Genomic DNA, 24,289 nt, shown 5'->3' with positions numbered 1-24,289 from the left:
AGCGATAGTGAATTCTGTGGCCTGGGGGGGTACCAATGATTATGATGATGACGGTAACGGTGGTGATGATGATGGTGCATTGGTGATGTGTGTGTGTGTGTGTGTGTGTGTATGACAGGTATATTCTTCCTCGTATGGGTGACAGTGAATTGTGTGGCCGGGGGGTTACCAGTGATAATGATGATGACGGTAGCAATGAGAATGATGATGATGAGGATGATTCAAACACAATGAGGATGGTGTATTGGTGATGTGTGTGTGTGTGTGTGTGTGTGTGACAGGTCCTTTCTTTCTGGTGTGAGCGACAGTGAATTCTGTGGCCTGGGGGGGTACCAATAATTATGATGATGACGGTAACAATGATGATGATGATGGTGCATTGGTGATGTGTGTGTGTGTGACAGGTACATTCTTCCTGGTGTGAGTGATAGTGAATTCTGTGGCCTGGGGGGGTACCAGTGATTATGGTGATGACGGTAACAATGAGAATGATGATGATGAGGAGGAGGATTTCAAACACAATGAGGATGGTGCATTGGTGATGTGTGTGTGTGTGTGTGTATGACAGGTCCTTTCTTTCTGGTGTGGGCGACGGTAAATTCGGTGGCCTGGGCGTACGGCGCCACGCTGGCTCTCCCCTGGACCACCATTGTCCTGCTCATAGCGCTCTGGCTGTTCAGTGAGTCTGTGTGTGGGGGTGGGGGGGGGGGGGGGTGGAGAGTGTGTGGGGGTGGAGGTTGTCTGTGTGGTGGGTAAGTGCTTTTGTGTGGGGGTGAGGTGATGGAGGGTGTGTGTGTGTGGGGGGGGGGGTGGTGGTGGTGGTTTGAGGGTGTTTGTGGGGTGGGTAAGTGTGTGTTTGTGTGTGTGGTAGTGGAGGGTGTGTGTGGGGTGAGTTAGTGTGAGTGTGTGTGTGGTAGTGGAGGGTGTGTGTGGGGTGAGTTAGTGTGAGTGTGTGTGTGGTAGTGGAGGGTGTGTGTGGGGTGAGTTAGTGTGAGTGTTTGTGTGGTAGTGGAGGGTGTGTGTAGGGTGAGTTGGTGTGAGTGTGTGTGTGGTAGTGGAGGGTATTTGTAGGGTGAGTTAGTGTGTTTGTGTGGTAGTGGAGGGTGTGTGTGGGGTGAGTTAGTGTGAGTGTTTGTGTGGTAGTGGAGGGTGTGTGTGGGGTGAGTTAGTGTGAGTGTGTGTGTGGTAGTGGAGGGTGTTTGTGGGGTGAGTTAGTGTGAGTGTGTGTGTGGTAGTGGAGGATGTGTGTGGGGTGAGTTAGTGTGAGTGTGTGTGTGGTAGTGGAGGGTGTTTGTAGGGTGAGTTAGTGTGAGTGTGTGTGTGGTAGTGGAGGGTGTGTGTAGGGTGAGTTGGTGTGAGTGTGTGTGTGGTAGTGGAGGGTATTTGTAGGGTGAGTTAGTGTGTTTGTGTGGTAGTGGAGGGTGTGTGTGGGGTGAGTTAGTGTGAGTGTGTGTGTGGTAGTGGAGGGTGTGTGTGGGGTGAGTTAGTGTGAGTGTGTGTGGTAGTGAAGGGTGTTTTTGGGGTGAGTTAGTGTGTGTGTGGTAGTGTAGGGTGAGTTATGTGAGTGTGTGTGTGGTAGTGGAGGGTGTGTGTGGGGTGAGTTAGTGTGAGTGTGTGTGTGGTAGTGGAGGGTGTTTGTGGGGTGAGTTAGTGTGAGTGTTTGTGTGGTAGTGGAGGATGTGTGTGGGGTGAGTTAGTGTGAGTGTGTGTGTGGTAGTGGAGGGTGTTTGTGGGGTGAGTTAGTGTGAGTGTGTGTGTGGTAGTGGAGGGTGTGTGTAGGGTGAGTTAGTGTGTGTGTGTGTGTGGTAGTGGAGGGTGTTTGTGGGGTGAGTTAGTGTGAGTGTGTGTGTGGTAGTGGAGGGTGTTTGTGGGGTGAGTTAGTGTGAGTGTGTGTGTGGTAGTGGAGGGTGTTTGTGGGGTGAGTTAGTGTGAGTGTGTGTGTGGTAGTGGAGGGTGTTTGTGGGGTGAGTTAGTGTGTGTGTGTGTGTGTGGTAGTGAAGGGTGTTTGTGGGGTGAGTTAGTGTGTGTGGGGTGAGTTAGTGTGAGAATGTGTGTGGTAGTGAAGGGTGTTTGTGGGGTGAGTTAGTGTGAGTGTGTGTGTGGTAGTGAAGGGTGTGTGTGGGGTGAGTTAGTGTGAGTGTGTGTGTGGTAGTGGAGGGTATTTGTGGGGTGAGTTAGTGTGAGCGTGTGTGTGGTAGTGAAGGGTGTTTGTGGGGTGAGTTAGTGTGAGTGTGTGTGTGGTAGTGGAGGGTGTGTGTGGGGTGAGTTAGTGTGAGTGTGTGTGTGGTAGTGGAGGGTGTGTGTGGGGTGAGTTAGTGTGAGTGTGTGTGTGGTAGTGGAGGGTATTTGCGGGGTGAGTTAGTGTGAGTGTGTGTGTGGTAGTGGAGGGTGTTTGTGGGGTGAGTTAGTGTGAGTGTGTGTGTGGTAGTGGAGGGTGTGTGTAGGGTGAGTTTGTGTGAGTGTGTGTGTGTGGTAGTGAAGGGTGTGTGTAGGGTGAGTTAGTGTTAGTGTGTGTGTGGTAGTGGAGGGTGTGTGTGGGGTGAGTTAGTGTGAGTGTGTGTGTGGTAGTGGAGGGTGTGTGTGGGGTGAGTTAGTGTGAGTGTGTGTGTGGTAGTGGAGGGTGTGTGTAGGGTGAGTTAGTGTGAGTGTGTGTGTGGTAGTGGAGGGTGTGTGTGGGGTGAGCTGGTGTGAGTGTGTGTGTGGTAGTGGAGGGTGTGTGTGGGGTGAGTTAGTGTGAGTGTGTGTGTGGTAGTGGAGGGTGTGTGTAGGGTGAGTTAGTGTGAGTGTGTGTGTGGTAGTGGAGGGTGTGTGTAGGGTGAGCTGGTGTGAGTTTGTGTGTGGTAGTGGAGGGTGTTTGTGGGGTGAGTTAGTGTGAGAATGTGTGTGGTAGTGAAGGGTGTTTGTGGGGTGAGTTAGTGTGAGTGTGTGTGTGGTAGTGGAGGGTATTTGTGGGGTGAGTTAGTGTGAGCGTGTGTGTGGTAGTGGAGGGTGTTTGTGGGGTGAGTTAGTGTGAGTGTGTGTGTGGTAGTGGAGGGTGTGTGTAGGGTGAGTGTGTGTGTGGTAGTGGAGGGTATTTGTAGCGTGAGTTGGTGTGAGTGTGTGTGTGGTAGTGGAGGGTGTGTGTAGGGTGAGTTGGTGTGAGTGTGTGTGTGGTAGTGGAGGGTGTGTGTGGGGTGTTAGTGTGAATGTGTGGGGTGGATAGTGTGGAGTGGGTAAGTGTTTATGTGCGTGTGGTAGTGGAGGGTGTGTGTGGGGTGGCTAAGTGTGTTTGTGTGTTTGGGGGGGCGGGGGTGGTGGCTGGGGGGAAGGGGGGGGGGGGGGCGGTGAGGGTTTGTATGTGTGATTGGGTCAGTGTGTGTGTGTGGATGGGGTGGGTTGTTGAGGGGGGGGGGGGGGGTAGAAAGTTTGTGTGTTCAGACATGCATTTTTGAGTGTTGTTTGTTGTTTGTGTGTGTGTGAATGTGTGTTTGGGAGTGGGTGGATGGGCAGGTGTATTTTGTGTGTGTGTGTGAGTGTGTTTGTGTGTGTGTGTGTGAGAGAGTGTGTTTGTGAGTGTGTGTGTGTGTGTGTGTGTTCTGTTCTGCCTTTTCCCCCATGTGGATGTTGTCAGACTGTTTTTTGAAGTAGACATGTGTGCTAGCAATTTCTTTGACACCCATTCACTGTACACATATATACACATGGGCACATGCACACACATACCCACACACAAACAAAAGCTTACACGTACAGAGCACACAGATATATATATATATATATATATATATATATATATATATATATATATATATATATATATATATATATATAGTTCAAACTCTCTTCGTGTCCTGGGCACAGCACCTTGCATCACTCCACAATAAAGTTCTTGTGTTCTTACGTTCTCTCTCTCTCTCTCTCTCATTCTCACACACACTCACAAACCCCACCCACCCCACCCCAATCACCATGACCCTTGCAGTCGGCTACCCCCTGACGGTCCTGGGCGGGGTGCTGGGCAAGAACTGGGCCGGAGGGTTCAACGCCCCGTGTCGCACCAAGAACGTGGCGCGCGAGATCCCCAGCGTGCCGTGGTACCGCGGTGTGCTGGCCCACTGCGTTGTGGGAGGCTTCCTGCCCTTCAGGTAGGAGTGTCAAGAGTGGGGTGGGGCGGGGGGTGGGGGGGGGGGTGGGGAGGGAGGGTGGTGCAGGGATCAGTGGCTATGTGGCAGGACACATGTACAAGCAGATGGGTGATAATGATGATAACGATGATGATAATGATGATGATGATGACGTTACAGGGATCAGTGGCTACGTGGCGGGGGCAGGGGGGGTGGGGAGGGAGGGTGGTGCAGGGATCAGTGGGGCGGGGCGGGGGCAGATGGGTGGGGAGGGAGGGCGGTGGGCGTTGTTTGGTTGTTGTTGTTGTTGTTTATGATAATAATATGTACGTCTGTTTGCCGCCCTTTTCTCTGCTAAGAAAGAGCTCAGGGCGCTCTGCCTGAAAGAAAGTGTGAGTGTGCGTGAGCAAGGGAGTTGGACGTCGTTGTGTCATGATGTCTGTTTTAAAGTGTGTTTCAGCTGATCTATATTATTATTTTGTCATTTATAGTGAAGGGGTGCTCGTACATGTAAAGCGCTTTGAGCTCTGTTTGAGAAAAAGCGCTGATTAAGTGTTTATTATTATTATTAAAACATCAAAATGTCATGGTTTCAGCGCTACATCAGTGCAGATGTACTCACTTTGTTGTCCTGGTTTCAGCAGCATATCTGTTCAGATACACTCAATATGTTCACATAGTTTCAGTGCCATATCAGTGCATCTGTACTCACAATGTTGTAATGGTTTCAGTACCTTATTGGTTGCAGATGTATTCACATTGTTGTCATGGTTTCAGCACCATATCAGTGCAGCTGTACTCACAATGTTGTCATGGTGATGATTCCAACGCCCGATCAGTGCAGATGTACCCACACTGCCGTCATGGTTTCAGCACCCTTATATGCACCCACACTGCCATCATGGTTTTTGCGCCATATCAGTGCATATGTACTCATGCTGTCATCATGGTTTCAGCACCATATCAGTGCAGATGTACTCACAATGCTATCCTGGTTTCAGTGCACTGTTGGCGCGGATGGTCATGGTTTCAGCACCCTATCGGTGCAGATGCACTCACACTGTCCTCATGGTTTCAGCACCCTATCGGTGCAGATGCACTCACACTGTCTCATGGTTTCAGCACCCTGTCGGTGGAACTGTACTGACACTGTTGTCATGGTTTCAGTACTGTGTTGGTGGAACTGTACTCACTGTCGTCATGGTTTCAGCCCCATATTAGTGCAGATGTACTCACACTACTGCCCTAGTTTCAGCACACTATCCGTGCAGATATACTTTTGTAGTGGTTTCAGTGCCCTATCAGTGCAGATGCACTCACACTGTCTCATGGTTTCAGCACCCTGTCGGTGGAACTGTACTGACACTGTTGTCATGGTTTCAGTACTGTGTTGGTGGAACTGTACTCACACTGTCGTCATGGTTTCAGCCCCATATCAGTGCAGATACACTACTGCCCTAGTTTCAGCACACAATCCGTGCAGATATACTTTGGTCATGGTTTCAGCACCCTATCAGTGTAGATGCACTCACAGTGTCCTCATGGTCTCAACACCGTATCAGTGCAGCTGTACTCACACTGTCCTCGTCCTGGTGGTTTCAGTGCCATCTCGGTGGAACTGTACTACATCTTCTCCACGCTGTGGGGCCGCGACCACTACACCCTGTTCGGCATCCTCTTCATCGTCTACGTCATCCTGCTCAGCGTCACCGCCTCCGTCTCCGTGGCCTTGACCTTCTTCCAGCTGTCCTCAGAGGACTACCGCTGGTGGTGGCGCTCGCTTTTCAGTGCCGGGTGAGTCTTTTTTTCTCTGCGGGGGAGGGGGGTGGGGGTTGGTTGAAGCCACGGATATGTCTGCAGTTTAGGGGGTAACTGCATAATCAGCTGTCCAGCCACTCATTTGCTTACGCTTGCCTCCCTTTTTTTTTAGAGGTTGGTGATTATTTTGTACAATTCACAGACAGTTCGGGAAGTGAAAGGGTTAACAACCTGAAAACTGTCACCCTGGTGTCAGTCTGGGCTGGCCTCAAACTATGCCTCAGGGCTCATTTGTGATGGGTTAGTTTTTCTGTGGGGATGACGATGTAACAGCCTGAGAACTGTCGCCCTGATGTGGAGTGTTGTCTTGTTCATCTTCTTTTCTTCTTCTTCTGCGTTCGTGGGCTGCAACTCTTACGTTCACTCGCATGTATACGAGTGGGCTTTTACGTGCATGACCGTTTTTACCCCGCCATGTAGGCAGCCATACTCCGCTTTCGGGGGTGTGCATGTTGGGTATGTTCTTGCTTCCATAACCCACCGAACGCTGACATGGATTATAGGATCTTTAACATGCGCATTTGATCTTCTGCGTTTACACACGAAGGGGGTTCAGGCACTAGCAGGTCTGCACATATGTTGACCTGGGAGATCGTAAAAATCTCCACCCTTTACCCACCAGGCGCCGTCACCATGATTCGAACCCGGGACCCTCAGATTGAAAGTCCAACGCATTAACCACTCGGCTATTGCGCCCGTCGTCTTGTTCAGAAAGTATCGTTTTTACTGACGTGCAAGTGTTGCAGTTGTATTGTTAGGCCTGCCATGTTGTGGTATTGGTAACAAAACGCCGATTTTACTGACTTGCAGCTTTGCTGTTGTAGACATGTTCACACAGCATCGTTGTTGCCGGCGTGCAGGTCGACGGGGGTGTTTGTGATGCTGTACGCCGTGTTCTACTACGTCCACCGGTCGTCCATGTCCGGGGTTCTGCAGAGCGTGGAGTTCTTTGGGTTCATGCTGCTGGCCTGCTACGTCTTCTTCCTCCTGCTGGGGTCCGTGTCCTTCTTTGCCTCCCTGGCCTTCGTCCGCTACATCTACCTCAACCTCAAGATGGACTGATGCTGACACCGCTGCTGGCTGTTTGCTGTTTGCCTGCCTGACTCTTCCCCACATTGTGGGTGGGTGGGTGGAGAGTTGAGGGTGTTGGTGTGTGGAGGGGAGGAGGAGAGGAGAGGAGGGAGGGGGGTGTTGTGTGGGGTTTGGGAAAGTAGGGGTTGGGTTTGATAGGGAGTGTGGTGGTGAAGATGGTGGGTTTTTTTTTTTTTTGGGGGGGGGAGGTTTAGGGGAGCTGCAGGCTTTTGACACAATGTCCCATGCTAGACCTGGAAGAATCTCTGGTGAACAGTTCTTCTGGAGGTTAGGGTGTGTTGTGTGGGGGTGGGAAGAGGGGAAGGGGGTGGGTGGGGTTGACAGGGAGTGGGGTGATGATGGTGGGTTTTTGTTCTTGTTTTTTTTTGTTGTCTTTTTTTTTTTTTTTTTTTTTTTTTTAAGGGTTTAGGGGGGCTGCGGGCTTTTGACATACGACCCATGATAGACCTGGAGGAATCTCTTGTGATCAGTTCCTCTGGAGGTCAGGGTGGTGGGGAGGGGGAGGGTGGGTGGGGTTGACAGGGAGTGGGGTGGTGGTTGTGGTGTTTTTTGTTTTTTTGTTGGGTTTTTTTGTAGGGTTAAGGGGGTTGCAGGCTTTTGATGCACAACCCGTGACAGACCTGGAGGTATGTGGTGAACAGTTCTTCAGGGGGAGGTCAGGGTGTGGTGTGGGGGGGATTGGGAAGGGAAGTGGGAGGTTGCTTGATAGGGAGTGTGGTGGTAGTGGTTTTTTTTTTTTTTTTTTTTTTATATAAAAGGGATAAGGGGGCATACAGAGACCCAGGCTTTTGACACACGACAGACTGACCTGGTGGAATCTGATGAACAGTTCCTCTGCAGGTTAAGGTGTGGTGTGGGGGTGGGTGGCAAGAGGGAAGGGGGTGTGTGGGTTGATAGGGAGTTGAGTGGGTTGATAGGGAGTGGAGTGGGTTGATAGGGAGTGGATGGGTTGATAGGGAGTGGATGGGTTGATAGGGAGTGGATGGGTTGATAGGGAGTGGAGTGGTTGATAGGGAGTGGGTGGTTGATAGGGAGTGGAGTGGTTGATAGGGAGTGGATGGGTTGATAGGGTTGGTAGGAAGTGGACAGGTTGATAGGGAGTGGAGTGGTGATGGTGTTTTTTGTTTTCTTTTAAAGGGTTTAGGGAGGTGGAGGGGTGGGGGGGTGCAGGCTTTTGACAAGGAACTCGTGACAGACCTGAAGGATTCTGGAGAACATTTCTAAAAGTTATGGAGTGGTGTGGTGTGAGGGGAGGGGAGGGGGGTGTGGGGTTGATGTGGAGTGGGGTGGTCAGTTACATGTTTGTGTTGGGTCGAATCTGTTGGAAGGATTGGAATTTGTTGGTGGTTTTTTTGTGGTTTTTTTTGTCGTTATTTCGCTGCCCCCCCAAACCACCTGCGTGGTTTCAGTGGCGTTACTTACACACTGCTCATTCCGAGTCCCCTGTACATCATCAGCACCACACAGAGGTTTGTCTGCCTCAGTGCCAGCACTGGGGAGTCTGTCGGAAGGATCTGCTTGCAGAGAGTGGGATTGGTTGCTTATTTGTTCTGTCATTTTGTCATCGGTTTTTGAGTTGGTTTTTTGACTCACTTGTGTAAACAAAGTGAGTCTATGTTTTAACTGGTGTGTCTGTGTGTCCGTGGTAAACTTTAACATTGACATTTTCTCTGCAAATACTTTGTCAGTTGACACCAAATTAGGCATAAAAATAGGAAAAAATCAGTTCTTTCCAGTCATCTTTAAAACAATATTACACCTCTGGGATGGGCGCAAAAAAAAAAAAAAAAATGAAGCCTAATTATATGCAAACTACATTTACTGTTATATTTATATTTTTTGTATTCTCTAAACTTGGCACTTTGATCTGATATTCTGATCCAACAACAAGAGCAGTCATTATTTTCATTTTTTGTTCAAACAGGAACTTCTTTTGCTAAGCATGGAAGTTTTATTTATTTTGCAAACGTTTTGGTGCAGAAGTAAAAAAGGGAAATTACTCTGTAATTAATACTAGGGGACTTAATTTGCTTTAAACTAATCTTTCTCATCATAACATTTTGAAATATACTCAATATATAAAAAGCTTGGATTTTTTTTTTAAGTGTATCACAAGTGAGTCTTGAAGGCCTTGCCTCTCTTGTTTGTTTTTTGTCAGTTGCATATTGAACTTGAAGATGGTTTGGGCGTGCTTGCTCCGAGTTTGATTTTTAGGGGTGGGTGGGTTTTGATTTAGTTTTTGTTTTTGTGCATTTTTTGTGCTTTTTTTGTTGTTATCGTTGTTGTTGTTGTTTCAGTCAGTTATATCTTAGGTAAATTCAAAAATGAATTTTTTTTTAACCTGATTTATCTGGGGAAGTGCATGCTGCTTTCTGTCTCTCAGTGCCGTTCTGTGAGATATGTGAGTGCGCTGTCATGACTGTCAGATGGTTTTTTGATTTTTGTTGGGGATTAGTTTACTTTGATATGAGGGTTTTTGAGGGTTTTTTTGTTTGGTTTTTTTTTTGAGAGGGGTCGGAGGGGGGTGGGGTGGGTTGGGGGGGGGAGGTGGAGTGGGGTTATGATTGCATGATTAAAACCCGGGACTTATGTGATGTACTTTTTTGTTGTTGTTTTTCTGTTGTTGATAAGAGATGGATTTTGTTTTTAATTTTATCTTCTATTTATCTGGAGAAGTTTCTTCATGGAGATATCACTGATTTTTTTTTTTTTTTTTTTTTTTTTATTGATTTTTTTTTTAATGGGGCTTTCAAGAGAGAGAGAAAGTTTTTGAATTCCTGGCTGTGTTGTATGAGCAGTCTTAACTCATTGTGCCCTGCATCCGAGCGTTCCTCTGGCGTTGAAATTCGTCTCATGAAAAGAGTTTTCACCGTTCCTGCATGTGCATTAACTGCGGAGAACAGGAGCTGATTTCTGTAGGAATGCGGGATATGTCTACATGTGCATTAACTGCGGAGAACAGGAGCTAATTTCTGTAGGAATGCGGGATATGTCTACATGTGCATTAACTGCGGAGAACAGGAGCTAATTTCTGTAGGAATGCGGGATATGTCTACATGTGCATTAACTGCGGAGAACAGGAGCTGATTTCTGTAGGAATGCGGGATATGTCTACATGTGCATTAACTGCGGAGAACAGGAGCTGATTTCTGTAGGAATGCGGGATATGTCTGCATGTGCATTAACTGCGGAGAACAGAAGCTGATTTCTGTAGGAATGCGGGATATGTCTACATGTGCATTAACTGCGGAGAACAGGGGCTGATTTCTGTAGGAATGCGGGATATGTCTACATGTGCATTAACTGCGGAGAACAGGAGCTGATTTCTGTAGGAATGCGGGATATGTCTACATGTGCATTAACTGCGGAGAACAGGAGCTAATTTCTGTAGGAATGCGGGATATGTCTACGTGTGCATTAACTGCGGAGAACAGGAGCTAATTTCTGTAGGAATGCGGGATATGTCTACATGTGCATTAACTGCGGAGAACAGGAGCTGATTTCTGTAGGAATGCGCGATATGTCTACATGTGCATTAACTACGGAGAACAGGAGCTGATTTCTGTAGGAATGCGGGATATGTCTACATGTGCATTAACTGCGGAGAACAGGAGCTGATTTCTGTAGGAATGCGGGATATGTCTACATGTGCATTAACTGCGGAGAACAGGAGCTGATTTCTGTAGGAATGCGGGATATGTCTACATGTGCATTAACTGCAGAGAACAGGAGCTGATTTCTGTAGGAATGCGGGATATGTCTACATGTGCATTAACTGCAGAGAACAGGAGCTAATTTCTGTAGGAATGCGGGATATGTCTACATGTGCATTAACTGCAGAGAACAGGAGCTGATTTCTGTAGGAATGCGCGATATGTCTACATGTGCATTAACTACGGAGAACAGGAGCTGATTTCTGTAGGAATGCGGGATATGTCTACATGTGCATTAACTGCGGAGAACAGGAGCTGATTTCTGTAGGAATGCGGGATATGTCTACATGTGCATTAACTGCGGAGAACAGGAGCTAATTTCTGTAGGAATGCGGGATATGTCTACATGTGCATTAACTGCGGAGAACAGGAGCTAATTTCTGTAGGAATGCGGGATATGTCTACATGCGATTTGTTGGAGGTGATGGGGGAAAAAAAAAGAGTGAATTTTTCTGCTTTTTTTTTGCACCAAAATGGCATGGAAGCCTACAGAGGCTGCAAACTCCCTGGGGTTAAATGGGTTAAGCAGGGCTAATTTGCTTGGCGTTAAGAGTGTTCCAAAGTCTGTGCAATTAGCATAGACATTAAGAAAATTGTCAACGCTGAGCAAAAGATAGTGCATTGAAGATCGCTCGTGCAAACCAGCCCTGATCCTCTGCTCTTGTAAAAAGAGGTCAGAGTTGGTTGCTCCATCGTCGTCGTGGTGATGAACTCCACCCACAGGAGCAAGGTGGCGGAGTGGTTAAGACGCTTGTCTGCCGGTTCAGTGTCCGTCAGGGTCTGGATTCCAGTCCCACTCTCGCCCTTTCTCCAGAGTTTGAGTGGAAAAATCAAACGGATGATCTCGTCATTCACATCAGATGATAAACTGACGTCCCGTGTGCACTGGCGCACTGGAAAAGAAATCCGTGGCGATGAAAGGGTTGTACTCTGGCAAAAAAAATCTGTGGAAGAAGTCCACTTTGAAAAGTGCGCGAATATATAGGGTAGGCATGCACTCAAGACCTGACTTGGTGTGTTGGGTTATGCTGCTGGTCAGGCATCTGCCTAGAAGATGTGGTGTAGTGTATATATATGGATTTGTCCGAATGCAGTGACGCCTCGTTGGGAAACTGAAACTGAAACTGAAACATGAAATCCATTTACACGAGCGATGTACATCGTTGGTGAGAAAGTCTGCTGATGTTGCTGAGAGGTGGATTAACATTTCTCTTCTTGACTGTGATGATTAGCAGAGCGGAAGAAGTGGAAAACACAGTTTACAACAAGAACAATAAAAAAATATTCACCAGCATTTATTTATGAATCGCATTTTGTTTGCCAAACCTTTGAAGCATTAAAAGGAAATTGTCCCAGTGTCACAATGACTACTCCAAAGTATGTATACTAAGGGTTGACACACTCCTTATCATGGCAAGATTTAGGACGTGAAAAAGTTTTTCTTGTAAAATGTTAACGACTCATTAACTGTGAAAGGTTTACAACCGAAAGTGCTCTTTCTTGTAAAAGGTTTACAGCCTAAAGTTCTCATTCATTTGAAAGGTTTATAACCTAAAGTACTCATTGTAGAAGGTTTATGACAGAAAGTACCCTTCTTTGTGAAAGGTTTATAACCCTAAAGTACTTTTATTGTAAAAGGTTAATGACCTGAAGTACTCTTATAAAAGGTTTACATCCATTCTTGTAAAAGGTTTATGACTGAAAGTGATCATTATTGTAAACAGCTTACGACCTAAACTACTCATTTAAATGATTTACAACCTGAAGTGCTCAGTGTTGTGAAAGGTTTGTGACCTAAACTGCTCATCGTTGTAGAAGGTTTGTGTACGTGTCTGAAAGTATGATTCATAAGTATGATTCAAAGCACTTAACTAGAAGGTTTATGTTTCAAAGTACCTTCAAAAAGGTTTACAGCACAGAGTACTGATTGTAAAAAAAAGTTTATGACATGAGAAACTCATTTTTAGAAGGAAGAAAGACCCAAATTACTCATTATTGGAAAAGATTTTTCCCACAAAATACTGCCTACTGTGAAAGATTTTTTTACCCAAAGTACCCATTATCATTAAATGATACAAAGTACTATCATGACCCATTATTGGAAAATATTTTTGACATGAAGTACCCATTGTTTAAGGTTTTTGACTCAAAGCATTGTATAATGACACAAAGTACCCATTATTGTAAAAGGTTTTTAACCAGTCCCATAGTATTCTTTTATTTTTGTGGCCCAGAAAAGTCCGTGTTAAAGGTTACAACCCAAAGTACAGTACATCCTGCTGTAAACATTGGTGAATCTATTTGGGCAGTATATCAGCAGTATATTTTCATTTCTTTTCTTACCAAGTCAGCATTAATAATAATAATAATATTTTATTTTTATATAGTACTATAATACGAGCATAAGCAAGCTCTAAGTGCTTTACAATCCAGTACCTAAAGTGAAACAAGAAAGCATATAAAAAGTAGTAGTAACATAAAACAGAATCATTAATATTATAAAAACACAATGCATAAAACTCACAAAGTAACATACCATCAATACTACAACTGTTACACTCTAACACTCACACAAACACACACACACACACACACAGACACACACATGATTAAACGACTGAGATAACAGCAATTTTCACTCAAAATACATACATGTAAAAAGGAGCATCATTGTAATTTGCATGCCATAGATTTTGTAAAAATTGTAAAATAAAATTTTGGATAGAAAAGGTAAAAGGGGTTAAAATTGGGTCATTCTCCCTTTCGAATCACACCACCACCATCCATCTACCCACCCCCATTCTCTCCACTCTCCCATCACACACACTCACATTGCCATGGGCCTGGGACAACAGCACTATTTGAGTTACGACAAGTATTTTTTAAAGAGATAAGTTTTAAGATTTGCTTTAAAGGTAGATAGATTAGTTGTTTGTCAGAGAGCAGTAGGCAGAGAATTCCAAGTTGTTGGGCCGAAGACAGAAAATGACCTCTTTCCACCTGAGTTAAGGAAGTATCGGGGAACAGTTAGCTGGGAGGAATCAAGATATCTCAGTGTTCTGTTTGTGTCTGTCTCTTTCTTCTGCAAGGAGATCTTGCTATTTTGTATCCTTTGTGTGTGTGTGTGTGTGTGTCTGGTAGGACCTGTGAATTTGTAGGTTTTGTATGCCAGTTGTTTTTATGTTTTTATGATTTTGTGTGCTGCATGTAAGCACGTTTGGTCAAATGTCAGCGTTTAGAGGCGTGTCCTGGAGTCATGCATGTGATGGGGACTGAACTTCTGCTCAGTTTTCTTTTCTAAGTATAGTTTGGGGTTTTTGCTGCTGTTGTTGTTGTTGTTTAGGTTTTACAGGATTGATATTAACTGTTTTTCAGTCCTTTTTTTTTTTGTTTTTTTTTACCTTTGTGATTGGTTGGGCAATAAGGAACAAAGATTTATAGATAAATAAACCGATAGAGAGACAGAGAAATAAGTAATAAATACATAAATGTATAGATCCTTTTTTTTTTTCTTTTTTTTTTTTTTGACCTTTGTGATTGGCTAGGCAATAAGGAACAAAGATTTATAAATATAAATAAATAAACCTGATAGAGAGATAGATAGTTAAGTAATAAATACATAAATGTATAGATAGATGAATGAATAAATAAATAGGTGAATAAATAAATGAATGAATAGATAAGAAGGAGACCTTTTTTTTCTTGTAGTGAACTCTGGGATGAAGACCTAAATGGCGTGATGGCCTAGAGGTAACGCGTCTGCCTAGGAAGCGAGAGAATCTGAGCGCGCTGGTTCGAATCACGGCTCAGCCGCCGATATTTTCTCCCTCTCCACTAGACCTTGAGTGGTGGTCTGGACGCTAGTCATTTGGATGAGACGATAAACCGAGGTCCCATGTGCAGCATGCACTTAGCGCATGTAAAAGACCCCACGGTTGTTCCTGGCAAAATTCTATAGAAAAATCAACATCGATAGGAAAAAGAAATAAAACTGCATGCAGGAAAAAATACAAAAACAATGGGTGGCGCATTAGTGTAGCGACGTGCTCTCCCTGGGGAGAGCAACCCGAATTTCACACAGAGAAATCCGTTAAAAAGAGAAATACAAACAAACAAATGACGACATTTTTGGATGCAGACTGGTCTGTCATCTTGTTGGGTTTCGGGTTTCTTTCCACAGGTGAAGGTTGGGCTCGGGGATGTGTCCGCTGATAACGTTCTGATTTCAAGAACCCAAATTAATGTCAGAATTCATATCAAACCAGCTGCTGAACATTTAAAATTTTGATTAATCATTTTAGAAGGGGTTAGATTGTGTGTGTGTGTGTGTGTTATTTGTATTGAAAGCTAGTAAAAGAAAAGGAAAAAAAAAAGTATTTTAATTCAGAACTGCAGCAAACGTTTTTGTTTCAAACAGGGAATTCAGCTTGCTTGGGGAAAAAAAACACCGTAGAGCTATTGTTTATTTCCCATCGTTGGTGCTATGCTTGCTTGGTTTACACTGGTTTAAATAAATACTATCTCTGGATTTTTTCCTGTGCTTTTTGCTTTTCTTGCTTTCGCATCGGTAATGTGATGAGGATGAAGTGGAATGTTCAGTAAGAGATGGGCATAGGATTTTACAGCTGGTGCTTAGAATTTTGTTTCATTGCAGTTATATATATATATATATATATATATATATATATATATATATATATATATATATCTTATGGTCCATTTGGATTTGAGGCTCTGACAGGGTTTGGTACAAAAAATGTTTGGGTGTATGGGTTTCATTTTTCTTTTTCTCTCTTTTAATGGTGATCTCGTTATTGCTGACATTCCATGTGTGTGTGTGTGTGTGTGTGTGTGTGTGTGCACAGTGATTTATGTCCTCTTGCTCACACGCTGTGACTGTACACTTTGTTGTGTTTGTTTTCTTCTTCTGCCAGCTGTTGTTGCCCCTTTGGATGCCGGGGATTTTTCAGTGTAAATAGCATTCCCCACCTTCTGGGAATTCTGTGCTGGAAATTGCCCTTTCTTTTCTATATGGATTAATTAACATTGTTCAGTATGTTGTTTGGTTTGAAAAAGTTCTGTGCTGGAAAATTTTCCTTTCTATTCTTTGCAGATTGATTAACGTGGTTTGATATTTTGTGTTCTTTATTTAGGCATTCCTGATATGGCCTTGTGTGGCTTGCTGGACTAGAGCAGTATAAGCAACAGTGTCCAATACCCCAGCTGTAGGCAGCTGGTTTGATTTTGTTGGTGACTGTGTTGGTGCTAGAAAGCCCGAGGTATGTCGCCTGTAGTTCGGTGAGATCTTGGAATTTTGCTTCACACTCTTTTCACAATGCTAGCTTATCAGCAACAGTTAGAACGTACAGCCACCCCTTTCCACCCTGTATACGCCTGTAGTCAGCGCACAGTAAGTAGCATGTTTATTTTTTATTTATCGTTATTTTATTTTATTTTATTTTTTATCCCCTCCCCCCGCCCCCGCGCCCCTCTCCCAACTGTAAACATAATGTTGTGGTGATGCAACCGTCAGATAGAGCCGTACTTAAAACAGGGCCTCCTTCTTCTTCTTCTTTCCATTACACGACCCAACATTGACTTGCTGATGACTGTCGTGGTTCATGTATGCTGGGTATTTTCGTTCCATAACCCACCGAACACTGACATGGGTTACAGGATCTTTAACGTGTGTATTTGATCTTCTGCGTGCCGTATACACACGAAGGGGGTTCAGGCACTAAGCAGGTCTGCACATATGTTGACCTGGGAGATCGGAAAAATCTCCACCCTTTCCTCACCAGGCGCCGTTACTGTGATTCGAACCCGGGACCCTCAGATTGAAAGTCCAACGCTTGAGTGTGAATGACTGGTGTGAAAGCGCTTAGATTTGTCTCTGCATAAGATTCAGCGCTATATAAATACTATCATTATTATTACTGATCATGCTCATGTCCAGACTATGTTAATTACAGCAAGATAATGGACACCATTGCTCACATATAACCCTTGAACATTCAAAGTTATATAACATCGTTTATACAGTTGAAAAAAAAAAGGCAGTGAATATTTGTGACAAAGTTAGAGTTTTAGTTGCAGTTCATGTATATCATGTTGCTTCTGTTTTAATTAATGTTTTACTTGTAGTACAGTTGGATCATAATTATGATTGTGTTTTATCAATGGTTTACTTGCAAATCAGTTTGGTCATATGATTGTGTTTTATTAATGTTTTACATGCAGCTCTGTTGAACAAGTACTTTAGTTTATCAGTGTTTTATTTGCAGTTCAGTTCAGTCATGTTTTATTGTTTTACGCACAGTTCAGTTAGTACATGCATTTTTGTTTTAATGTTTCATTTGTAGTTATCAGATCATGTTTTTGTTTTATTTATTTTCTTATTTTTTCAACTTTTTTTTTGTATTTGTTTTTTGCTGCAGTTAGATCAAGTGTTTCAGTTCATCCTTTGTATGGAGTTCATTTTATTTATGACTGCCAGTTCAGTTAGCTCATGCGTTTTGTTTTTCACTTATGTTTTACTGGCAGTTCAGTAAAATGTCTGCTTTAAGAAATGTTTTACTTAGGGTAATGTTAAAGCTCTTTGTTATAGCACAAAACCAGTTGAACCTATAAGGGTGTGATATATTTGTATATATATATATTCTCTTATCTCTTGAGGGTTTTGATAGTACAAATTGTGCATTAAATCAAATCACCTGTACTTTAGAGTTTTGGAAGTAAACCTGTTGAGGGTATCATTGAATACAATGAATATATGTATTTGAAGCCAGTTGTACTTAAAGACTAAATTCTTGAAGGTAACGTGTAGTGCTACAATTTGGTGGAATTGAAGCCAGTAATACTTCATGAGATTTGGGGGGAAGGGGGTGTAGATTTTTTTTTTTTTTTTTAATTGTTTTTTTAAAGCAGCTTTTGTCTGCATTGCACATTGATGTCAAACCGAATCTCAAAATTCCTGTTAGAATGTCAGTCTTTATTTTTTCCTTTCTTTTTTTTTCGGTGGGAGATGCATTTTATGTTGTGTGTTGCCAGGTGAAATTTGATTTTAGCTATTGAGAGGGCCTTTTTTTTTCTTTCTTTTTTTTCCAAATGGCCACATGTATACTCTTCACAATAAGTTCAGCCACTGTGAAGGGCCAGTTTTCTCTCCATCTCTTTCACCACTGGTGGTCAGTTTGTAAGAATCAGGAAGACAGTCACTAAAATAAGAAGAAGAAGAAGAAGAAGAAAATTCCAACTAAGGTAAATAAGTTTGGAAAATTAAAAAGAAAAGAAAAAGAAAAAAAACACGAGTTAACACCCCTTGCGTCAGTCGTTTATCCAGTGTTCTTAACTTCTACACATCGCGACCGCTAATTAGTGGGATGTCTTTTTTTTTTCTCTTTTTGTTGCTGCCCTGTCGTCTGCACCCTTTCAGAGGCATTGTTGCCACACCACTCCGAGTCCTGAGTTTGCCGTGCACAGTCACACACACCCAGGTATGTCTGTTGCAGTCCTCATGTCATTAATCCACACGGAACCATTGATGTGTTTATTAGTAATATAAATCTTCTTCTTCTTCTTCTGTGTTCGTAGGCTGCAACTCCCACGTTCACTCGTATATGCGTGAGTGGGCTTTTACGTGTATGACCGTTTTTTTACCCGCCATGTAGGCAGCCATACTCTGCTTTCTGGGGTGTGCATGCTGGGTATGTTCTTGTTTCCATAACCCACCGAACGTTGACATGGATTACAGGATCTTTAACGTGCGTATTTGATCTTCTGCTTGCGTATACACACGAAGGGGGTTCAGGCACTAGCAGGTCTGCACAGTAATATAAATGAATTCATTGTAGGCTGATGGGCTAAAAAAAAATATTTTAAAAATATATAGAAAAGCTTGTAATTTTATGCACTTAGTAAAGGCATCTGATTGGTTGCTTTTTCTTCTTCTTCTGCGTTCACTCGTATGCACACGAGTGGGCTTTTACGTGTATGACCGTTTTTAACCTGCCATGTAGGCAGCCATACTCCGTTTTCGGGGGTGTGCATGCTGGGTATGTTCTTGTTTCCATGACCCACCAAACGCTGACATGGATTACAGGATCTTTAACGTGCGTATTTGATCTTCTGCTTGCGTATACACACAAAGGGGGTTCAGGCACTAGCAGGTCTGCACAGTAATATAAATGAATTCATTGTAGGCTGATGGGCTAAAAAAATATTTTAAAAATATATAGAAAAGCTTGTAATTTTATGCACTTAGTAAAGGCATCTGATTGGTTGCTTTTGATAGTGGAGAGGTCAACAATGCTATTATTAGCTCATGACATCATTGCAGTGCCACACTCTCAAGTCAGACTGCTTCTGAAATCTCCAGTTCCCGGTTTTTTGCGAAACTTGAGATGGTGAGAATTAAACAAGACCACTGAATTATATCACTAGATTGCAACATGGAATAGATATTATAATTAAAAAAAAAAAAAAAAAAATTAAGAAATTAAAAAATCGAACAGTGTGGCGAATCCAGTGATGTTCCTTGAACATAGGATGTTTGAATGAAAGCTATTCCAGCATATAAGCAAGTGTGATAAAAAGTAACCATATATCTTTTATATAAAAAGACCCATTCACCATGAAGATTTTTAACTGTCCACATAAACTTGTTATGTTGGTTGAAAAAAAATATTTTAAAAACTTATGTGTTTTTCCAATGCTGATCTCAATTGTCAGAACACTGAAATTAGTTTCTGTTACTGTGGATTTCACTAGGAAGTATTTTAAAATCCCAAGTTGAAATGATTCCATGCGGACAAGACACTCTGCACCCTAAATATTTTGTTGCTCAACTTTTTGTGAGGAGTATATATATATATATAATCTATATATATATATATATATTGTGTGTGTGTGTGAGAGAGAGAGAGAGAGACAGAGAGAGAGGGGACACATATCATGCGAGGGTTGTTCTTCACTGTATAAAGTGTTACTGGGTATGCACTGGTGATTTGCATTTTGCTGTGGTTTTATTCTCATGAGGAATACATTAAATTTTTCTAAATGCTCAGTTGGGTGTGCTGTGTTCTAAATAGGTGTGTGTGTGTTTGTGTGTGTGTGGTTGTCCATCATGATTTGTTTAGGGGAGTGAATATGAAGCCATATTGAATGTGTGTATGTGTGCACATGTGCATGTGTATATGGATATTTTCATGTTTGTCTGTGTATGTGGATGTGTACATGTGTGTTTGTGTGTGTGTGTGTGTGCATATGGAAGTGTACACTTATGTTTGTGGGTGTGAGCGTGTGTGCGCATATGTATATATGAATGTGCAGAGTGTGTGGGCATGTGTATGGATGTGCATGTGCATGTGCACACATGTGTATATGTGTGCACTTGCACACGTGTATATGGACGAATACACCGATTGTGTGTGTGTGTGTGTGCATGCGCGCATATGTATATGGATGTGCATGTGTATACATGTGTGTGTACATGCATGCATGAGTACATGGATGTGCACACACAGTGTGTGTGTGTGTGTGTGTAAAATTTAAATTTACCATCACAACTGCATACTGCCCTTTTAACCCTAACTTAACCCATTCAACCGTGTGGAGTGTACAGCCTTGGCAGACTTCCATGCAATACTGATGTGCTAAAAAACGCAGAAAATGTACTGTTTTAACTCACTCCGGACAAATAGTTTTCTCCCTTGCTTTCCTCTGCAGACAACAACCCATTTGTTAGGGATAGGAAAAAAAAATCACAAAAAATACAAAACTCAAAGTAACTGAATGAAACTCCCTGTACTTGACCCGTCTTCTAACATTGTGTGTATGCCCACCCCCTCCCTCTCTTCACAGCCCTCAGAAGCTGAGTCACTGACAGTACCTTTTTGCTGGTAGCTTTCTTCACTGCAGATACTTTATTCAACGTCTTCATCATCCTCGTCGATGTCGAAACCTTCAGTTTGAAGCATTTCAATCACTTCAGCAGCAGTAAAAAGCCGCTGTCATGATCTAGTTTGCTCCAAAAATTTCCACGTGTATCGCCTGCTACACTATTTTCGATACGTATTCAAATTAGCTTGTCATGTGGGGTACCAAAGTTGGCAAGCTAGTCAAAGACACTAGTATCTCAATAGGGAATTCTAGTGTCTATGAGCTAGTGTATAGCACTGAGTTTCAGTTTCAGTTTCAGTAGCTCAAGGAGGCGTCACTGCGTTCGGCCAAAACCATATACGCTACACCACATCTGCCAAGCCAAGCAGATGCCTGACCAGCAGCGTAACCCAACGCGCTTAGTCAGGCCTTGAGAAAAAACAAACAAAAAAAACAACAAAAAAAAACACAAACAAACGGGGGAATAAATAATAGATAAGCTTGCATAAATAAATAAATAAATAAATAATAATCATAAATAGAAAAAGGTAGTAGTAATAATATTAGTAATACTAATAAAATGATAATAATAAAATATAAATAAATAAGACAACAATGGTGATAAATAAGCGAATAAACGTAAAACATGAAGACACACATTCACACATACACCCACACATGCATAACAGAAATGCACCAGACATGCAGTTTCACAGATATGAAAGCACAGTCAAATACATATAAACGTACATGAGCTCCAACACACACACACACACACACACACAATACCTTGCACCTCCTCTACCCCCCTCCTCCACACACTCATTTCTAGTCTGAGTATAGCACTGAGATCGTATTTACACAGAGCGCGCGAGGCGCTGCGTGAGCGACGCCACAGCCGCGCGAACTTTCCGCCATGTTGGACACCTCCCCGTACACCGGTCTTTTGTAAGAGAGTGACAACAGAGTACAACAATGTCCGGAACGTTTTGTGCAGCTTGGGGCTGTTTCAACAGACAAAAGAAAGGGAAATCTTTTCACAGGTTCGTACCTATAATTTTCTTGATATTAATGAGTAAAAAAAACTAAAGAAAGGATGATTGACTTGACCCCAAACATCCTGGGAAATTTGCAAAAGTATGGTTGTCTCAGGTGACTGTGTTTGTGTGCGTCATTGTGTGTGTGTGTGTGTGTGTGTATAACTGGTGGTGGTGGTGGTGTGTGTGTGTGTTGGGTTATGGAGGTCTTACGACTGTCAGTTTGTGCGTGTCTGTATGTAGGCCTATGTGTGTGTATGGTGCATGATTCGGTGTGTGCAAGTGTGTGTGTGTGTGTGCATGTGTGTGTGTGTGTGTGCGCGCGCGCGCGTGTGTGTGTGTGTGTTTATTATAACCTTAAGTATAAGGGAAGTAAAAATGTTATGATGAACACTCCAATGACAAAATAAACTTGAATTATTCGTGTTTTGTAATCAGATTCCCGAAGGACGAAGAGAGAAGAAGACAATGGGTTGCAGCCCTGAAGAGGGAGGGATTTCAAGCTACCGACTACTCCAGGATCTGTGGTGACCACTTTGAAAAGCAGTGCTACAATCCGTCTGGCCTCTTGAAGCACACAGCTGTTCCCACCATCTTTAACTTTCCTGCTCACTTGCAAAAGGTAATGTTAAAATTCATTTACAACATCTCTTCTGCATGGGGTAGTTTGTATATTAAAATATTATTTATTTTTCAGAATGCCACACTTTTCTTTTACCTGCATGAATTACAACAAATCATGTTAAAAATGGAACTAGAATCCCCTATAACCCCTACAAAATGAAACGTATTAAGGAAATTAAGTCAATCTTACATGTGCATTCATCTTTTGGTAAATGACCATAAAAACGCCTCTGTGTGTGTGTGTGTGTGTCACTGTGTGATTGTCCGTGCATGTGTGCGTGTGCACGCGCGCATGTGTGTGTGTGTGTTCATGTGTATGCATGCATAATTGTGTTTGTGTGGGTGGTGGGAGGAGGGAGGGAAGAGCGAGGACGGAATTGACTGGGGGATCCTAAGCAATAAATTTTATTATCATCATCCTGCTTTGACGATACACACATGTCAATAAACACAGACGAGCTCTAAAAACAGCTGTTTAAAGATGGAACATTTTAGTGGTTCTAGTGGTATGTTTAAGTTTTAAAGTAATTTGTAGACACTATATCATTGTATAGAAATCATAACTGGTCACAACTCTGTTTCAGGAGGTGAAACCACGGAAAAATCCAGCTCCAAGAAACTTGACAACTGAGTCGTCGATGCCCATGTCTTCATCTCCATCTTCATCTACATCGTCCCAACCTGAAACGGGGGCCCCTGGAACAAGTGGTGTCGCCCATCGAGATCAGGTGGAAGATTCATATTGTGTAACCAGTCCAGGTAAATTGAAAAGGAAGCTGGAGGAGGTGGAAAACAGGGCACAGTCATACAGAAAGAAACTGAAACTTGAACAGAGGAAGAACAGTCGCCTGACAGCACGGATAATAACGTTGACTGACATGGTTAAAGACCTGAAAAAAAAAAAAAGTTTGATATCTGACTCTTGCGCAGAAATGTTGGAGAGTTTTTCAGGGGTGCCTTCACAGCTGATCCAGAGACTGTTAAAGAACAGAATGACAACTCAATAGGTCAGTGGTGTATAGTCACAGAAACTTCACGAAGAAACTTTGCATTCGACCCCTTGACACGTTCGCAATGCCCGGTGTAGCTTCGATTTTTATACTACCCCATGAGGAAAACATGGACAAATTTTTTAATTGTTGAAACCGGAACACTACTTTACATGAGGAATGCTATAGTGTTCCATCGTACGGAGTGAGTTAACTCCAAGCTACGTGTGGACACATCCGGAAATATTGTAAAAGTTAGTTCTTTTCTTTACAGTGTATGCACAGGTAGGAATGTGGAAACCTGTTTTAATAAGATGAATTTTGAAACCTGACCAGACCAATGCTCCAGCACAGGACTCAGTGAGTTAAATGACTTTACTGTGTGTGTGTGTGCGTGTGTGTGTGTGCATGCGTGAGTGTGCGTGCATGTGTGTGCTTGCATGCGTGCGTGTGCATGTGTGTGCGTACATGCGTGTGTGTGTGTGCGTGCATGTGTGTGTGTGAGTGCGTGTGTGCATGTGTCTTTCACTAAATTCAGTTTGCCTATGCACTCATTTGTGTGTGTGCGTGTGTGTGTGTGCGTGTGTGTGTGTGCGCACGCATGCATACATGTCTTTCACTAAATCCAGTTTGCCTATGCACTTAGTTGTGTGTGTGTGTTCGTTCTTTATTTTAGCATCTTTTCACAATCAGTGATATTAGAGAGTGTGTGTGTGTGTGCGCGCACGTGCACGTGTCTTTCACTAAATCCAGCTTGTCTATTTCCAGTTTGCCTATGCATTCAGTTGTGTGTGTGCGTGTGCGTGCTTGTGTGTGCGTGCACATGCATGTGTCTCAAAAAACAAAACAAAAAATGTTTGTCTTCATTAGAGAGTGTGTGAGCGTGTGTGTGTGTGTGTGTGTTTGCACATGCGTGTGAATGTGTCTTAAAAAACAAAATAATAAATTTCACTGTCTTCAGTGTGTGAGTGTGCGCATGCGCGTTTCTGTGTGTGTATGTATATGTGTGTGTGTGTGTGTGTGTATTAGAGAGT

The 24,289-nt window shown here is 43.2% G+C and overlaps 2 protein-coding genes across 2 annotated transcripts in view; both read left to right on the top strand.

Annotated features, from left to right (window-relative positions):
- LOC143276804 (transmembrane 9 superfamily member 1-like) overlaps nucleotides 1-7,002 on the top strand; it is a 45,986-nt gene extending 38,984 nt beyond the window's left edge. Inside the window, exons 12-15 of the mRNA XM_076581452.1 lie at nucleotides 569-679; nucleotides 3,962-4,124; nucleotides 5,706-5,897; nucleotides 6,782-7,002. Coding sequence (XP_076437567.1) covers nucleotides 569-679; nucleotides 3,962-4,124; nucleotides 5,706-5,897; nucleotides 6,782-6,983 — 668 coding nt within the window. The 3' untranslated portion in view covers nucleotides 6,984-7,002. The remainder of the gene's footprint in view (nucleotides 1-568; nucleotides 680-3,961; nucleotides 4,125-5,705; nucleotides 5,898-6,781) is intronic.
- A 14,412-nt stretch (nucleotides 7,003-21,414) lies between these two features.
- LOC143277053 (THAP domain-containing protein 2-like) lies at nucleotides 21,415-24,022 on the top strand. The gene is made up of 3 exons (XM_076581786.1): nucleotides 21,415-21,648; nucleotides 22,081-22,264; nucleotides 22,851-24,022. The coding sequence occupies exons 1-3, from the start codon at nucleotides 21,581-21,583 to the stop codon at nucleotides 23,271-23,273; spliced, it is 675 nt and encodes a 224-aa protein (XP_076437901.1). The 5' UTR covers nucleotides 21,415-21,580; the 3' UTR covers nucleotides 23,274-24,022.
- Nucleotides 24,023-24,289: the final 267 nt, after the last annotated feature.

Source organism: Babylonia areolata, chromosome 33 (assembly GCF_041734735.1).
Source record: "Babylonia areolata isolate BAREFJ2019XMU chromosome 33, ASM4173473v1, whole genome shotgun sequence".
Taxonomy (NCBI): Eukaryota; Metazoa; Mollusca; class Gastropoda; order Neogastropoda; family Buccinidae; genus Babylonia; species Babylonia areolata.
The sequence above is the reverse complement of the archived record's forward strand: the minus strand, read 5'-3'. Positions and strand labels throughout refer to the sequence as shown.